We start from the raw sequence: 15,715 nt of genomic DNA, 5'->3' as shown, positions 1-15,715 counted from the left end.
AGGGGGGAAATGAACAAATTCCTATGCCCCACAAATAACCTAGAGATGCATTTTAAATAAAAGGGCACATTCTACTCATGTAAAAACACACTGATTACCGGACCGTCCGTGGGCCAGATTTGGAAGGCGATTGTTTGCCTTAGTTTGCCTACCCATGCCTTAGGATGGATGTCCTTATTTTCATGAGAGAAATGTTGGAGGGTATGATGTAAGCAGGGAGCAGCGTGAAGGAATGAGCATAAAAGATACAAGTCGAAGGCTTCAGTTTTTCTTTCTGAAGAAGCTTGTTTGGCAGAGACAGGGAGGAGCTCTCCTGATGTCACGGGACTCCAGCTTCCCTCAGCCCAGCCGGCATTGCAGACAGGCGGGAGTGATGGGAGACGGAATCCAGCAACACCCAGACTCTGCAGGTTTTCCTTCCCTGGTCCTAAGAGGAGACATTCCTGACCGGCTGCACGAGGAAGGAAAATGCCTCTAATCAGAAGAGGGATGCTCTTCCAAGAGCAGGGAATGCCTCTTAGAGCTGGGGGGGGAACCTCCGGAGCCCCATCAAAAGTTCCTCCAGCCAGTGGTCTGAGATGATGGCGGTGGGTGGGTGTGGCATCCGCCTGTCTCGAGAGACAATGGAGTGCGCCTCCAGGGGTGAATGGCTGTGTTGGCAGAATGGAAGTGACCTTCCCAGGGCACATGCCTGGGCAGTGTGTCTGAAGGTCCTGGGCTGCCCAGGTGACAAGACCCCCCTCTCGGCCTCACTGAGGGGGTCCAAAGGAAATCAGAGCAAGATGTTGGGCACCAGCTGGGCTGCAGGAGTTGCCAGAAGGAGGCGGATAAGACGCCACCCAACCGCCTTAGGGACTCCACTCTGGATTTGCGTAGGGCTTACTCCTGAGCCTTTTCTCTCTCAGAGATGTCCCACAAGGCAGAATTTTCTTCTAGACAGGCTCCCTTCCCAGGTGGACAAGCCCCACCGGCCCCTCACTCCCCTCTATAGCACATGCAGAAAGCGCCTTCTTGACCACTGACTCCCTCTTGGTCTCGTCCACTCCCTCCGTCTGAGCCTGGCTTCACATGCAGGGGAAGGAAGCCCCTGAATCACGGAGGGTTTGAGACCCATTGGCTCCCCTCACCCGATTTAGCCAGCCTATCGAAGCTGCTCCCAGGATTGTGGCCGCTGTCGCCTGCTGACGGCATCTGGGAGCCACAGGTGAGAGTTGGGTGCAGGTGGGGACCAAAGGTGGACAAACTACCCCAGAAGGAGCACAACATGACCCCCCACAGAGGTACCACCCCTCCCCTACCACCCCATCAGTATCTGAAGAGTTGCAGGCACCCCACCCATTGGGCTCTGTAAAGCTGTTGTGTGAGTGTGCACACACACAAAAACTAAGATCCTTGTTTTGTCTAGCTTGGTCCTTGCTGTCAAAAACTGCCTTGGGTTTTGACTACGGCTCTTTCCTCCGTCTCCCCTGGAGATTGAACCTGTGGCCTTCTGCGTACATAGCATATGTTCCACTACTGAGCTGGGTCTCGCTTACGGAGAGCCAAAAGTTGCTTCCCAGAAGCTGCCAGGTTCATCCCAACTGGCTGCGAGGTGACCCTCCCCCCGAAAGGGTTCTTCACTCAATAGTAGCACTGTGTACGCAAAGGCCTAAGTAGATCCCTGATGGATCAGGAAAGGAAACATTGGCCCAGCATCCTGGCCTTGCCTTACAAATTGGCAAGGCTCTCCACCTGTGATCCCAGCAACTGGTATTTAGGACCTTGCTGCCTCCAACTGTGGAGGAGGGAGAGCAAGGGTGCGTTTCAGCCTTGAAGGGAGAGATGCCAAGAGGCACAGGTGAGTCAGGCTGGTGAAGGAGCCAGGATGTCTCCCCTTTCCCCTGGTCTCCCAGCACTAGAAGAGGTATGAAGAGGGAGAGGCAGAGGCAGGCGCTTGGGAGGCAGGCAGAGTCTCAGGCTGCTTGGGAAGGCCCCATGGGAGAAGGGGACGATGGGCAGCTGTGGGAAGTGGCCACCTTTAGTCTCTGCCTCCTTGGGGCAAGATCGGCTGAGAAGAATTGCTGTGCTCATTGGGCCTGGCACCCTTGAGGAAGCCGTTTCTTCCAATAAACACTTCACTTACTCCCTTTATTGCTGGCTGGCTCCTTGAGCCACACACCCTCCTCCCGTGCCGTGAAAATCCTAATCGCTCCCCATAGTACCTCCCCAAAGGGGGGAGGCCAAGTCTGTACACTGGAAGAGGCGTAGTATAAAAAGGGTTCCAATCGCAGGGTCATCCCAGCCAGTGCTCCAGCCACCCGTGGTGCCCATGTGGCGATGTGAAACGACTCTCATGTTTTAGTTCTGTGCTGTGAGCCAAGAAGAAAGCGGGAATTTTAATGGAAATGGTTGGCTTCTGCAAAATACCCTGCAACACACCCCAACCGGGCCCCCAAGGTCTGAGTCACATCGACTGGGGGTGGATGCGACCGCGGTACTGGGCAATCCACCGCCCCAGCCGCCTGGCCAGCGGCCTCCCCACTTGCGCCCCACTGCTGGTGCTGGGTTGTGGTGGAGGTTGCGGCGACGGGGCTTTCCTGAAGATCTTCCGGACCCAGGAGACCAGGAATTGGAGGCTGAGGCGTGAGGGGGTCGTGTGGGGCTCTGGGGGGGTGTTGTGATTCTCCTTGACTGAGGGGCGACTCCCAGCAGAAGGGCACTGCTGGGGACTTGTTCTTCCTCCTTGCGTCTCTAGCCTGACCTGCGAGAAAAGCAAACAAGTTACCTCCAGCCCAAGGGATTCTGGGAAACTGGTTACTATTTAGATGGTCCTGAGTAGGGTAACTGTGCCCCCAAAGGAGCAGGTGCACAGCCTGGGGGTCCTTTTGGACTCTCAGCTGTCCATGGAGGCGCAGGTCAATTCTGTGTCCAGGGCTACTAGCTCCATCTGAGACCCTCCCTGCCTGCTCCCTGTCTCGTCAGAGCAGTCCATGCCCTGGTTACTTCCCGCTTGGACTACTGCAATGCGCTCTCCCTGGGGCTGCCTTGGAAGGTGACTTGGAAACAACTAACCTTGAATGCGGCAACTAGACTAGTGACTGGGACCACATAACATCGGTCCTGAAAGACCTACGCTGGCTCCCAGTACGTTTCCAAGCACAATTCAAGGGCCTGGTGCTGACCTTTAAAGCCCTAAATGGCCTCGGCCCTGTATACCCGAAGCAGCATCTCCCCATCGTTCAGCCCAGCCACTGAGGTCCGGCTCCGAGGGTCTTCTGCTGGTTCCCTCCCTGCGAGAAGTGAGGTTACAGCGAACCAGGCTCAGAGCCTTCTCGGTAGTGGCACCCAGCCCTTCAGATGTCAAGGAAATAAACATCTATCGAGGGAGACCCCCGAGGAGGCAGGCCCAGAATCAGGGGACTGGTGGTGGGACACGGAGGAGGAGAGGTGAGAGGAATGAGAGGAGGAGCCGGACGCTGACGGGGCAGCAGGGTTTAGGGAGCAGGGAGAGCCTGAGACAGGGAGCAGTTCAGAAGAGTCTCCCTTTCCGGCTGCCCCAAGCTCCCCTGCCCTGGGTCTCTGAGGATGCACAGAGAAATGGAACAGGGTTGACTGTGTGCAGACACAGTTTGAGATTGCTAGGGAAACGTCTGGGAGAGGAGAAGCCTTAGAGAGTTGGAAGGCAGGGAGCTTCAGTCCTGGCAATGGCTCCAGAGGGGCAAGACCTGCTGTGAAGGCTTGCTGAGACCACTAGGCCGAGTTGTCTGTTCATTTCCCTGAGTGAAGAGTCAGTTTCACTGACAAGAGAGCCTTGCTCGCCTGTGCCTGACCCCAGGGCTCTGGAAGGAGCTGCAGGGAGCAGGAGATCTCTGAGGATCCACACAGCTCAGGTGTGGCGAACTAACAGCTGCTCCCACAAGGCAGCTGCACACCTGGGGGCGACCTTGGACCTCGTCCCCTGCAAAGCCACGGCACTCGACCGCTGCGCCACAAGCCCTGCTGCAGACTCTCCCACCGGCCCTTTTTCCCAGGGACGGACCCAGATTTACAGAAGCCGCCCCGGTTTTCTATGTGATCCCGGAATGTCCCGCTTTTCCTCAGGACGTCCTGTTTTCATCGGGGAAATGCATGGAGTCATGTGAACCCCGAGCAAAGGAGATAAGTAACAACCTTTTGAGGACATCTGAAGGCAGCCCTGCAGAGTTTTTCAATGCTCTTTATATATGCTGGAAGCTGTCTAGAGTGGCTGGGGCAACCCAGTTAGATGTACAGGGTATAAAAATAAAATTATTATTGTTGAATAATACGTCCCTATTTCCATTGGATTAAATTAGGAGGGTATGCTTGCTGGGCCCTGCCCAGAATTTGAACTCACATCGCGCCCACCTGCTCTGGGTTGGGGGGCAGGGAGCGCTGGTCTTGCAGCCGCGGCTTCAGCCCCCCTTCTGGGGCCTGCTCCTTCTCCGGGGCCCCTCGGTTTTTCCTCTTTTGAGGGCACTTCCTGCTCACACTGGCCGCTGGCAGGGGCGATGGGGGGCTTTGGGGGGCTCCCTGCCCCTTTGTGGGGGGGATCTTCTTTCTGCCCGCTCGGGGGGCCCCACTCTCTCTGTCCTCGGGGCGCCCGGGGGGCTGGTAGCGGGGGAACTCCTCGTAGGTCCGGTAGCAGGGGAAGTAGCCTGTGGAGGCGCAGGAGTCGCCCAGGAGCGTTTCCTCGTCATCGGCCAAGTAATAAGCCTCGTGATCCGCTGTGGCCCTTGCAAGCTGGTCTGGCTTAGCATTGTCATAAGGAGAGACCTTGAATTTTTCAGAGAAGAAAGAAAACAAAGCTGCAATCTAATGAAGTGAAACTGAGTCGCGCTGGAGTGTTAGATCTGTAGGATTGCAGGGTTGGTTTGGGAGAATTGAGACCCTCCAAGACTCCCTATTTTCCTAGGACACTCCCAGATTTACAGAAGCCGTCCCGGTTCCTGATTTGCTCCCAGAAGGGAACGCCCCGCTTTTCCTGAGGTTTCATGATTTTTGACCTGGCAATATATTGTAAATCATGATCTGCGTGTTCGTCTGCTATGCAAAAATCCCAGCCTGGGGGAAACCATGAAGCCAGCCAAGGGCTCTACACAGCTGCAACTTTATTTCAGACATCGAGATATAGGGGGACATCGTGATGTTTAGCTGGTGATATATCACGATGCTGAAAAGCGTATCTTGCCTGGATCCCCTGGAGATTGGGGCATGCGCACCCGTGTCTCTGCATTAATGGGTGGGTGGGTGGAAACCATCATTGCCAAGCAAGAAGTGAAATCATGCTCCATTGTTTCACCTTGTAAGTAACAACCCTGTACTATCCTGGTTCTCAGCCCCCCTAGTGTGGAGTGGTGGATTGTGTTGCTATTCAAATTTCAGCCCTTATTCCTAAATCTATCCCTTTGGCCATCCAGATGTTGAAAAACTATAACTCCCAGCGAGCATGCAGTGACTACGGGAGTTGCAGTTCAGTCCAGCCACATCTGGAGGGCCACATCTTCCCAGCCCTGTTCCATAGAAATTTGTGCACTCTTTTCTTGGGAGTTGTGTTCAAGGGCCACCCACTCCAACTTAGGGCCACCCAATCCTGCCCTCTCACCAGTTCTGGTGGCAGGCAGTTCCTAGGACTCAATTACTACACGCTTCTGACCTCTTTGACTCTGGGCTCTGGGGGGTCTTCTTTGTTGTCGTCAGGTGGGAGCCATGGCTGCTCTTGTAGTAACCCCTTTTCTTCCTTTTCCTGCAGCTGTGGGACAAATTCCAAACAAAAATAGCAATATGAAGAAGTTTGAAGAACAGTGTTATAAGAATTCTAAGGTCTCAGATATAAAAGACCTGTTCATAAATGTACAAGGCAAACACAAACATAAGTATATAAACCACGTGTCTGAAATAGTAGAGGAGAGCAGTCCTGAAACCAATTTAACTCTCTCAGGGACCTCCCAAATCCTGTCTTAAGGGCATATTTGTGCATGAATAGAGTGAGCCTGTGATCTGGATTCAGGAACTGAGTATTTGCCATTACAAAAGAATAGCCAGGGTGCCCAGGCAATGCAATCAGTGACCATTAACAGGTATCCTGACAGACAGGATGTCTGCTGTAGACGCCTCCTTCTGTGATGTATGTCCTTGGGGGGGTCTTGGGCTACAGGGTGGGCAATTTCAAAAGTCTATATAAGGGCTTGCACACCAATGTTCTGGATTCTCCTTCCTCCCTGTGTGGGGAGTGTGAGGACCTTGTTGCAACAGTTGTGGGGTTGATATGCCCCCCTCCCCTTCTGCCAATTGCCCCCTGGGCTGCTGCTACCTACCCATCGAAAATCCAGCAAATCTGTGCCCTGTGGTCTGGGGGCCTCCTTCTTGCCCTCGCCTTCTCCCTCCAGGGGGCTGCCCGGGTCTTCCTTGGGCTCTTCCTCCTTGCTAGCCGCTTTGTCACGAGGTTCTTGGCCCTCAGATGCCGACTGCTGGCAGAGACAGGACCCCCAAGGGGGTGGGTGGGGTGGGGGACAGTGAAGAAAAAGAGAGCAGCCCAGAATGAGACAGGGAGGAACCCGGAAGCCAAACCCTCCTGCCCGCATTGCTTTGCTTGCCAGGGAAGCCCTCCAGCCCTGGCGCCTTGGGGGGCTGGTCCATCAGGACGAGTGTGGCAGCAAACACAGCCTGCCCTCAGCAGCCCCCTGCCTGCCTGCCTGCCCCCTTGCTCCCGACCGGTCCAGAAGGTGGCCCTCCTCTGTCTGCCACGTACCTCTTTGATGTCTTCAGAGCCCCCCAGGGTTTCTAAGCTCAGGGGGCTCCTCCTGCACACATCCTCGGAATCCCCAATATCTGTTTCGGGGAACTGTGGAGGAAGAGGGAGAAGGGTGAGGGGAGAGCAGGTCTCTGCCCCAAGGAAGCTACAGTAGGAGGCTGACAAGAGGGAGGGTGTCCGCATGAGGAAGAGGCGGAGGCAAAAGCCCTTCCAGGAATGTCATCCTGGGGCTCTGGCTTGTATCTGACATCAGCCATGCTCAGAGTAGACCCATTGAAATGAATGAGAAGGAATAACTCCAGCCCATGACTCTGAATGGGTCTACGCTGGGTAGAAGCTAATGGGATCGAAGCCACGTGGAACAAGGGGGTTTCAAGAAAGAATGATTGCAGCAGAGGGAGAAAGAGAATTATTATTATACATTTAGTAATTCAAGTGTCATAAGCAGCTCATTCCCAAATATAAAAACAAGTAACACAAACATTAAAATGCAAAAGATGAGCATTTCTGGAACACATTAAAACATTTAAACTCAAGGCACCCATAACTGAAACAAGAGAATAAGGACTCAAAACACCCTTAGCAACTTCCCATTAGCAATAGAGAGTGGTCCCCTCACCAGTTTCCCAGCCATTGATCTTCAGGTTTTGCTCCGGCTTTCTCGCTGTCCCCAGATTTTCCGATTCTGTCCCAGCCCAAACTAGCCACTCACAGGCTGCTGACCCAAGGCTGGGTGGGGTGGGGGGGGGGCACTCAACTGCACAGTGAGGCTGGGATTCTGAGCCAATGTCATAGACAGGTTCCGACCAGTCCACTTCTTCTAAGGGGGGGGGGGCTGTTTCCCCTTAGGGTGAGCGCTTAACACAGCACCCCAGAGAAAAAGAAGAAGAAAAGCGGGGAAATCTTTTAGTTCTGTAGCATGAAAGAATGAGTGCCAGGAGTTTTCTTTCCCCTGCCCTCCTCCATTCCAGCCCCTTTTCCTTTTGTGGACTGTCTTATCACTGGTACTTATAGAATCATAGAGTTGGAAGGGACCCAAGGGTCATCTAGCCCAACCCCCTGCAATGAGGAATCTCAGCTAGTTCATTCATAACAGATGGCCATCCAACCTCTGCTTAAAAACCTCCAAGGAAGGAGAGGCCGCCACCTTCCTAGGTAGTCCATTCTCCACTCTCGGACAGCTCTTTCTGTCAGAAGGTTCTTCCCGATGTTTGGTTGGAATCTCCTTTCTGGTAACTTGAAGTCATGGGTTCGAGTCGTACTCTCCAGAACAGGAGAAAACAAGCTTGTTCCCTCTTCCATGTGGCAGCCCTCGAGATATTGGAAGATGGCTCTCAGTTTCTCCAGGCTAAACAAACCGATAAGGCTTGGTTTCCAGACCCCAGAATAGGGCTTGATCTTGTAAGTCACTGGTATTAGTAGCAATAAAGGTAACACTAATCACAATAAGAAAGATATTAGGCATCGTTAACAATTGTTTTTAAGAACATTGTTCACACATATTTATACTGCTTAACTGTGTGTACATTGCAATCACTTTCCGGTGTATTCATTTTTGTGCGTAGTCACAAATAAATTTGCAATACTGTTAAAATGCATATCTTCATCAAATATAAACACATAAATAAATGAAATTTACGGCATGTAATGCCATAAGAGAGAATATTATGAAAAAGATATATAGATGGTACATGACACCAGTCAAGCTAGCAAAAATTTATCACTTGCCCAATAATAAATGCTGGAAATGTAAAGAAACTGAAGGTACATTCTTTCACCTTTGGTGGACATGCCCAAGGATTAAGACCTTCTGGGAGATGATCTATAATGAACTGAAAAAAGTGTTTAAATACACATTCCCGAAGAAACCAGAGGCCTTTCTCCTGGGCATGGTCAACCAACAGGTACATAAGAAGGACAGGACATTCTTTATGTACGCTACAACAGCAGCAAGAATACTCATCGCACAGTATTGGAAGACACAGGAACTACCCACGCTGGAAGAATGGCAGATGAAAGTCATCGACTATATGGAATTGGCAGAAATGACTGGCAGAATCAGAGACCAGGGAGAAGAGATGGTGAAGGAAGATTGGAGGAAGTTTAAAGACTATTTACAGAAACACTATAAGATAATGAATGTTTGATGACACCAGATTGAATGTAAAAGGTTATTAGTTAAAAGCTTAAAGATTAAGAAAGATTAAATATTTTAAGATATAAGGAAATGTAATTATATTAAGATATTAAGATTATGACAAAATTAAATTAAGACAGAGGGAAGGAATTTGCTGATAGAATATATGATCTGGAATACAGAGAAGGAAGGTCTGGGGAGGTCGGAGATACAAGTTAATGCAAAGAATATAATGAGGATAAAAATTGTTTTTATTTTTTCTATTTTTCTTTTTCATATTTTTTGCCATTTTGTGTTTATATGTTATGTTATTGTATTTTTCTATTTTTTGTTGTGTTGTGTTCTACTTTTTGTCGCTCTATACTTACTGTAAAATCCAATAAAATATTTATAATAAATAAATAAATAAATAAATGACGTATCCTATAGTACAGTAATTCAGTGCTTGGACTAATATAATAACATAATCAATACAATACAATACAATACAATATAATATAATACATTCCCTTCCCCCCAAATTAATACCTGTACTTCATTACTAATTACCGTAATATTCGTACTACTGTAATAATAAAAGAAGTAAAGCCAGAGGCTCCTCCCAGCCTCGCCTTGCCCCGCCCACTGGGCGTGACCACCCCACTAAACCCCGCCTCGTCCCGCTTTCCGCCGCCGCCTTTCGCGACCTATTGCCTTCCCCCGTTCCTCTCTCCCCGCCTCCTTTCCACAACGCCTCTCCCGGATTGGCGCAGGCGGACTGCCGCTCCCGAGGGCGCCGGGGCTCCCCGCTCCCCTCTCTTCCCTCTCGCCTCGCTGCCCCGCCCCTCGGGCTGGCCCCGCGCTGATTGGCCGAGCCGGGGGCGTAGGGGGCGTGGCCGGGCGGCCTGGCCGGCGGGCGTCGCGGCGGCGGCGGCAGAAGCAGCTGGAGGCCGGAGCGCGAGCGAGGGAGGGAGGGGTGAGTTCTCAGCGTGGTCGGCGCGGGAGGCGCATGCGCACGGGGCAGCTGCCCCACTCCTCACCTAAGGGGGGAAATGGGGGGGGGGAAGAGGAGTAACTGAGATGGACCCCCCCTCTTAAAAAGTGTATCTTTAATGTTGCTATGAGTTAATTTTGGTAGGGGGAGTCGAAAGCTTATTGCTCCCCCCTCCATAGTTTGTCTCCCATAGGTTAGGGGGCTTAAAGTCTGTGGCTCTGACCCCCCCCATTTGAAAGGCCAGTTCCAAACCCCCCCACTTGAGGGGAGGGGAAGGCTTGTTTCCTGGCCTCCTTCCCCCCCCCCCGGTTGAAATTGGTTGGGGGCTTATGCCCTTGGTGATATATTTTGGGGGGGGTTATAAATGTGACACTCCCCAATCTGAAATCAGGGAGGGGTTAAAGTTAGGGGGTAGAGAGCTTGATCGCTCCCCTTGCTGTCTGAAAGAAGGGAGGATCATATGGTTAATTTCTGTCAAATCGCGCCCCCCCCTTATGGGATTGAAGTGGGGCAAGGGGCGGTCTCTGAGATACGGATTTTGGGGGAGAAAAGATAACTCTCCCTACAATTTTGGGGGTCCAGAGGTTGAGTCCCTCGCCTCTTCACAAGAGCTGAGATCCTTATTGTGTGTGGGGAGGGGGCAGTTGTCAAAAAACACACAACCCACCCATTAGGAAAGATCTGCCTCTAAAAGTGAATTGGCTTCCTCGTTTCTCTTCCCAGTGCCCCACCCTGCCCTGCAAGCAAAGGGGCAGGGGTCTTAATTTCTCCTTATCAAGCCTGAGTGCTTATGGGTCTTTTTCGGTGGGTTGGGGGTTGGGGAGATCAGATGTTAACCTTCGGACTAACAGCCCCCTGGTATGACTCCCCCCCCCCAAATAAAAAGTTTCCCTGCCTTGTTCCCCGCCCCCCCAACAGGTAGAGAATGAACGTCCTCTGTGGGCATCGAGGGGTTAATTCACCCCCCAGACTTAATTATACATTAACTCTGCTTGAAGGGGGGGGGCAGAAAAAAGGTTAATTTCTGCTCCCTCCCCATTTGTCTGCCACCACCTGGTTTGAAAAGCGGGGCGGGGGGGGGGCTTTGAAAAAACACAAGCTTTCAAGGACTTGGGGAAATTTCACTTCTGAGGTGGGGGGGGGGAGGTGACTTTGTTTTCCTGGTCAGAGTTTGAGGCTGGGGAATAGAGAGCAACTTTGAGGCTACTTCGAAGGACAAAAAAATGGGAGGTCTGTTTCTTTAGGTGTGGGTACAGTTTTTTTTTAAGTGTTTTGGCTTCCTTTCTACTTGGCATTCCTCCCACCCACTCCAAATTTATTTATTTAAAGTATTTATAAGCCAGCTTTCGGGGTAAAAAAAGAGATAGCTCTTCCAACCGTCAATGTATGCAAAGTTATTTTTTTAAAATAAATATTCTCCCCCCTTGATGCCCTGCCTTTTTCTGCTAAAAATGTATAATATATAAATGGGTGTGTATATATGAACTGTTTCTCGAGACAGACGGGTGCCAACAAAACAACTCTCTATATTGGGTACAGTTGTACCTTGGTTTTAAAATTCAATCTGTTCCGGGAGTCAGACAACCAAGGGGCAGCTTCTGATCAGCTTCCAAAAATTGTTCAAAAACCGGAACAATTACTTCTGGTTTTTGATTGTTGGGGAGCCGGAACGTTTGAGTTCAAAGGCATTTGGCTTCCGAGGTTCCACAGTACATAAAGAGAGAGAGAGAGAGATTGAGAAATATCTCTAGCACAGCTGGAATGTACAAAGGTTAAGCGCCTCAGACATTGTTCTGCCGGTCTCCTTTGGGTTGAAAAAGCTGCTTCCTGATGGGGAAAAAAATCATAGAAATGTATCGTCAGAAGGGACCATGGGGGGCATCTAGTCCAACCCCCTGAAATGCAGGAATCTGTCACCCAATGTGGGGCTTGAACCCTCAACCCAGGGATTGAGAGACTAATGCTCTACCAATTTAGCTATCCAGCTTCAAGTAAGATCTTAAAACGGGGGGGGGGGGGGGCATTTGCTTGTTGGAGGAATGCACCGTACTGGGAGGGACTGGCCAATGGCCTGATTTGGAATAAGGGAGATTCACCTATTGGAATCCTTGGTTTCCTTGGCAAAATATTGGTGGGAATTCGCACCCATCGCCCTCCGGGTGTTTCAGTACTCCAACTCTCAGCAGCCAGGAATGGTCAGGGGTGATGATGGGAGTTGAAATTCAGCAAAACCTGGAAAATAGATGTCTTCTCCTCCTGGTTATCCTCTCCAAAGTATAGGGGAAGAGTTGATAGTAAAATAGCAGGAGAGACATAGCCCAGCAGGACATCTGCTCTGCATGCAGAAGATCCCAGGTTCAGTCCCAAGCGTCTCCAGGTAGGACTGGGAGAGCTGCTGCCGGTCAGTGTAGGTGATACTGAGCAACGTGGACTAATGCAAGGTCTGGCTCTGCATAAGGCAGCGTATCAAGTTTCTAGATTGCAAAAAAATAAACCAACAGCACCCTTCTTGCTGAGGTCTCAGGTTCACTTCCCAGCATCTCCTGATAGGACTGGGGATGTCACAGAATCATAGATTTCTAGAGTTGGAAGGGACTCCAAGAGTCATCTAGTCCAACCCCCTGCAATGCAGGAATCTCAGCTCAAACATCCATGACAGACAGCCATCCAACCTCTGCTTTAAAAGCTCCAAGGAAGGAGAGGCCACCACCTGTTCCTCTTATTATCAGAAAGTCTTTCCTGAGGCTGATTCGGAATCTCCTTTCTTGTAACTTGAAGCCATGGGTTCGAGTCCTGCCCTCCAGAGCAGGAGGAAACAAGCTGGCTCCCTATTCCATGTGACAGCCCTTGAGATATTTGAAGGTGGCTCTCATATCTCCTCTTTTCCAGGCTAAACATCCCCAGCTCCTTCAAGCGCTCCTCATCAGGCTTGCTTTCCAGTCCCTTGATCATCTTGGTTGCCTTCCTCTGCACATCTTTCAGCTTGTCAAGATCCTTCTTAAATCGTGGTGCCCAGAACTGGACAGAGTATTCCAGGTGTGGCCTGACCAAGGTAGAGTGGGACTATGACTTGGCTTGATCTGGACACTAGACTTCTGTTGATGTCCCCTGGATCAAATGGTAGAGAACCAGTGCAGACCACATTGATCTAGACAGACGCGCAGTCTGACTCTGTAAGCTTCCTGTGTCCCTAACGACCAGCTGAGTTCCTTGTGCTGGGGCTGGTTAGTGCCCCCCCCCCCGCCCTATTTAACGTGAATCCATTGGGATTTCTGTTCATGGTGATATTGGGGAGGTTACATTATTCTTGTGGTGGTGGTGGTATCAGGGTAGCCACTTAAGTTTGTATATTGCCCTACATCTGTATATCTCAGGGCAAGAAACCAAACCAAAAATCTCGCTTGCAACCCTGCCTTTGATACTATCCTTGCATAGTTTGGGGGGCAGACATGATTTGCTCCTAAATGGCGCATGCCCTGTAATTTCTTGCTGAAATTCTGCAACTTTTTATACTGTGAATGCTCTGGTTTGGGATTTCCTTGTTGTGTAAAAGTGCCCTTCTGGAAGTCAATAACAGGGGGGTGGCATGCATTGGTGAGCAACTAATATAAAGCAGAATGGTGTGTGGACGGTCCGGGATAAACCCAGCAGTGATGCACAATGACCTGATCAGTTGCAGCAAATTCCTCTAGGAGGAAAGGTTTCTTCAGCGTCTGGGACATTTTCGTTATGAGAAAAGGCAGGTAAGAGGCGACACGATGGAAGTTTACAGCAGATCCAGGACAGGTCCAGGCAAGTCCTTAAAACTATGGCACTCCCTCCCACTTGAGGCAGGAATGGCCAACAACCGGGTTGGCTTTGAAAGCTGATTGGGCAAATTCAGGGAGGAGGAATTCAGTGGCACCTCGCCCCCGTGGCTATATGCCCTGCTCCCCCCATGTTCAGAGGCCGCAGTGCTTCTAGATCCCAGTTGCTGGAAGCCCCCGAAGGGGAGAGGTCTCTTGAACTCGGGTCCTGCCCGTGGGCTTCCCAGGGGGCATCTGGTTGGCCACGGTAACAACAGGATGCTGGTTAGGACCAAGGTTGCAGGTTTGATTCCTATATGGGGCAACTTGCAGGGGGTTGGACTAGATGACCCTCAGGGTCTGATCCAACGCTAAAATTCTGTTTCTTGATGGGCTGTTGGCTGGATCCAGCAGACTGTGTTTATGCTGCACAATGAGCCCACCCACAGAGAAACCACACCAGTCTGGAGCTAGATTTCTCCCCACTCTTTGCAAAGATGCATTGCTTTCCCCTGTGTATATAGATTGAGGCAGAGCCAGACTGTGCCGGTGGCGCCAGATGGGAGTTGGAGCCCAAACATCTGGATGGCACCAGGTTGACAAAGGATCTTCCGCACCAGAGTTTCCCCAACTTGGGTTTCCAGCTGTTTTTGGACTACAACTCCCATCCTTAGGTAGCATGCCCAGTGGTCGGGGATGATGGGAACTGTAGTCCAAAACCAGCTGGAGACCCAAGTTTGGGAAGTCCTGATCCACACCAATACAGGTGCAACTACATATGCAAAAAAAGGTAGCCTTATTTATAGTAAAAACCTCCATAATTTCACTTCAGGGTTTGTGGACCATTGTGGAGCTTTGGACGATCGATTGACTGAAAGTTTAGGACAAGAATTGCGTAATGGCTTCTTTTCTTTAAGTAGTTAAAGCTGGATTAAAAGCAGATAAAAGCAGGTAACAACAACTAAAAGGAATTGGCAGCTCTCAAAACAGCTCCCAAATGCCTGGTCTCCTTTTAATTTCTCCTGGAAGCTAATAGCGAGGGAGAAGGATGCACCTCACGAGTAAGGGCATCTCACAAATGGGAAGTCACCACCAAGGAGGCCCCATCTTGGGTCACTACCAACCGGGCACCCTGGCAGCCTTGTGCTAACCTTGTGGGTGGGGGGTGGCGAGGGCGGAGGACTTCTGCGTCTTTTACCCCGACCAAGCAGGGCTCGTCTTCCCGCCTCGCCAATGTGAAGGAAGGCCTCCAGTGTATAACATGGCAGTGGCAGAAAGGAGTCACCCCCTGTCAGTCTGCTTGCTTTCCTGCATGGAACGCCTGCTGGCCACGGATGAGCTCAGTCGGTGGAGCGTGAGGCCCTAATCACAGGGTTGTGGGTTCAAGTCCCACAAGGGGCAGAAGCAAGGCTTTTTTTCCAGCTGGAACTTAGTTCCATTGCCTCTTGGGAAGTTGCCTTTGCCATTTTAAGAGAATGAGGGAGGCATTCAAAGTGAGTTCCAGCACCTCTTTTTCAAGAAAACTAGCACTGGTAAAATAACAACCCCCTTGGGCTCCCTTCCAACTCTACAATTATAAGATTCTACGACCAGGCATTTGGGATTCAAGGCTTTCTCGTCACTTTTTACGCCAGCCCTGTGAGGTAGGCAAGGAGTTCTCTCTTCATGTGGGTGGAAAAAATGGGGCTGCAGGGGATAATTTCATAGCAGAACGGGGATTTGAACTCGGGACCGAAACGTTGCCGTTCAGCTCTCTTTTTTTAAAAAGTCCCACATCTTTTTGCCTGGGGGCTCTACCAGAATCCTTAAAAACAGCTAGGGAGCAGTGATTTTTCCGACGTGCTACTTGCAGTGCTGCAAAGAGGACTTTTAATCTTGAGGAGCAATAGTATGTTTGCCTAAGGAGCTGCCCAGCGGGTAGACTTTGAACGCTCTGGTTCTGGACAGACCTCCAGGGGGGGACCTCTGCAGGAATTCTCCCCTGGGAGGCAGACAGGGTCAGCAAACAGAGGATAAACTAGCAGAGAAAGCTGCTTGACTCCACTGAAGTTGGCTGGGTCTAAGCCCCT

General features: G+C 50.8%; 3 protein-coding genes across 20 annotated transcripts in view; 2 read left to right on the top strand and 1 right to left on the bottom strand.

Moving 5' to 3' along the window:
* Positions 1–15,715, top strand: part of LOC310668492 (uncharacterized protein) — a 150,941-nt gene that overhangs the window by 17,691 nt on the left and 117,535 nt on the right. The window lies entirely within an intron of this gene.
* Positions 2,350–7,530, bottom strand: LOC310668477 (uncharacterized protein). 7 transcript variants are annotated; one of them, XR_014506695.1, is made up of 7 exons: positions 7,371–7,515; positions 6,749–6,841; positions 6,315–6,464; positions 5,654–5,749; positions 4,366–4,773; positions 3,162–3,269; positions 2,350–2,740 (listed from the first exon to the last, which is right to left on the bottom strand). XR_014506695.1 is itself a non-coding variant. In XM_083421819.1 (7 exons), the coding sequence occupies exons 1-6, from the start codon at positions 7,383–7,385 to the stop codon at positions 3,164–3,166; spliced, it is 882 nt and encodes a 293-aa protein (XP_083277945.1). In that variant the 5' UTR covers positions 7,386–7,515; the 3' UTR covers positions 2,627–2,740; positions 3,162–3,163. The 7 variants fall into 7 exon arrangements, 5 of the variants coding, with proteins under 5 accessions (XP_083277944.1, XP_083277943.1, XP_083277947.1 ...); XR_014506696.1 differs by having other exon boundaries at positions 2,627–2,740; positions 6,315–6,467; XM_083421819.1 differs by having other exon boundaries at positions 2,627–2,740; positions 4,355–4,773; positions 6,315–6,467.
* Positions 9,760–15,715, top strand: part of SLC25A42 (solute carrier family 25 member 42) — a 28,070-nt gene continuing 22,114 nt past the window's right edge. The window contains exon 1 of one of the 4 annotated variants that reach the window (XM_083421843.1): positions 9,760–9,843. The gene's annotated coding sequence lies outside the window, so the exon portion shown is untranslated. Of the gene's footprint in view, positions 9,844–12,571; positions 12,982–13,012; positions 13,035–15,715 lie in introns of those variants that run through there. The other 3 variants (XM_083421840.1, XM_083421841.1, XM_083421842.1) reach the window with 3 other exon arrangements.

This window comes from Podarcis tiliguerta, assembly GCF_965153285.1.
Source record: "Podarcis tiliguerta genome assembly, chromosome: 18".
Lineage (NCBI taxonomy): Eukaryota > Metazoa > Chordata > Lepidosauria > Squamata > Lacertidae > Podarcis > Podarcis tiliguerta.
This window is presented reverse-complemented; position numbering and strand designations above follow the sequence as displayed.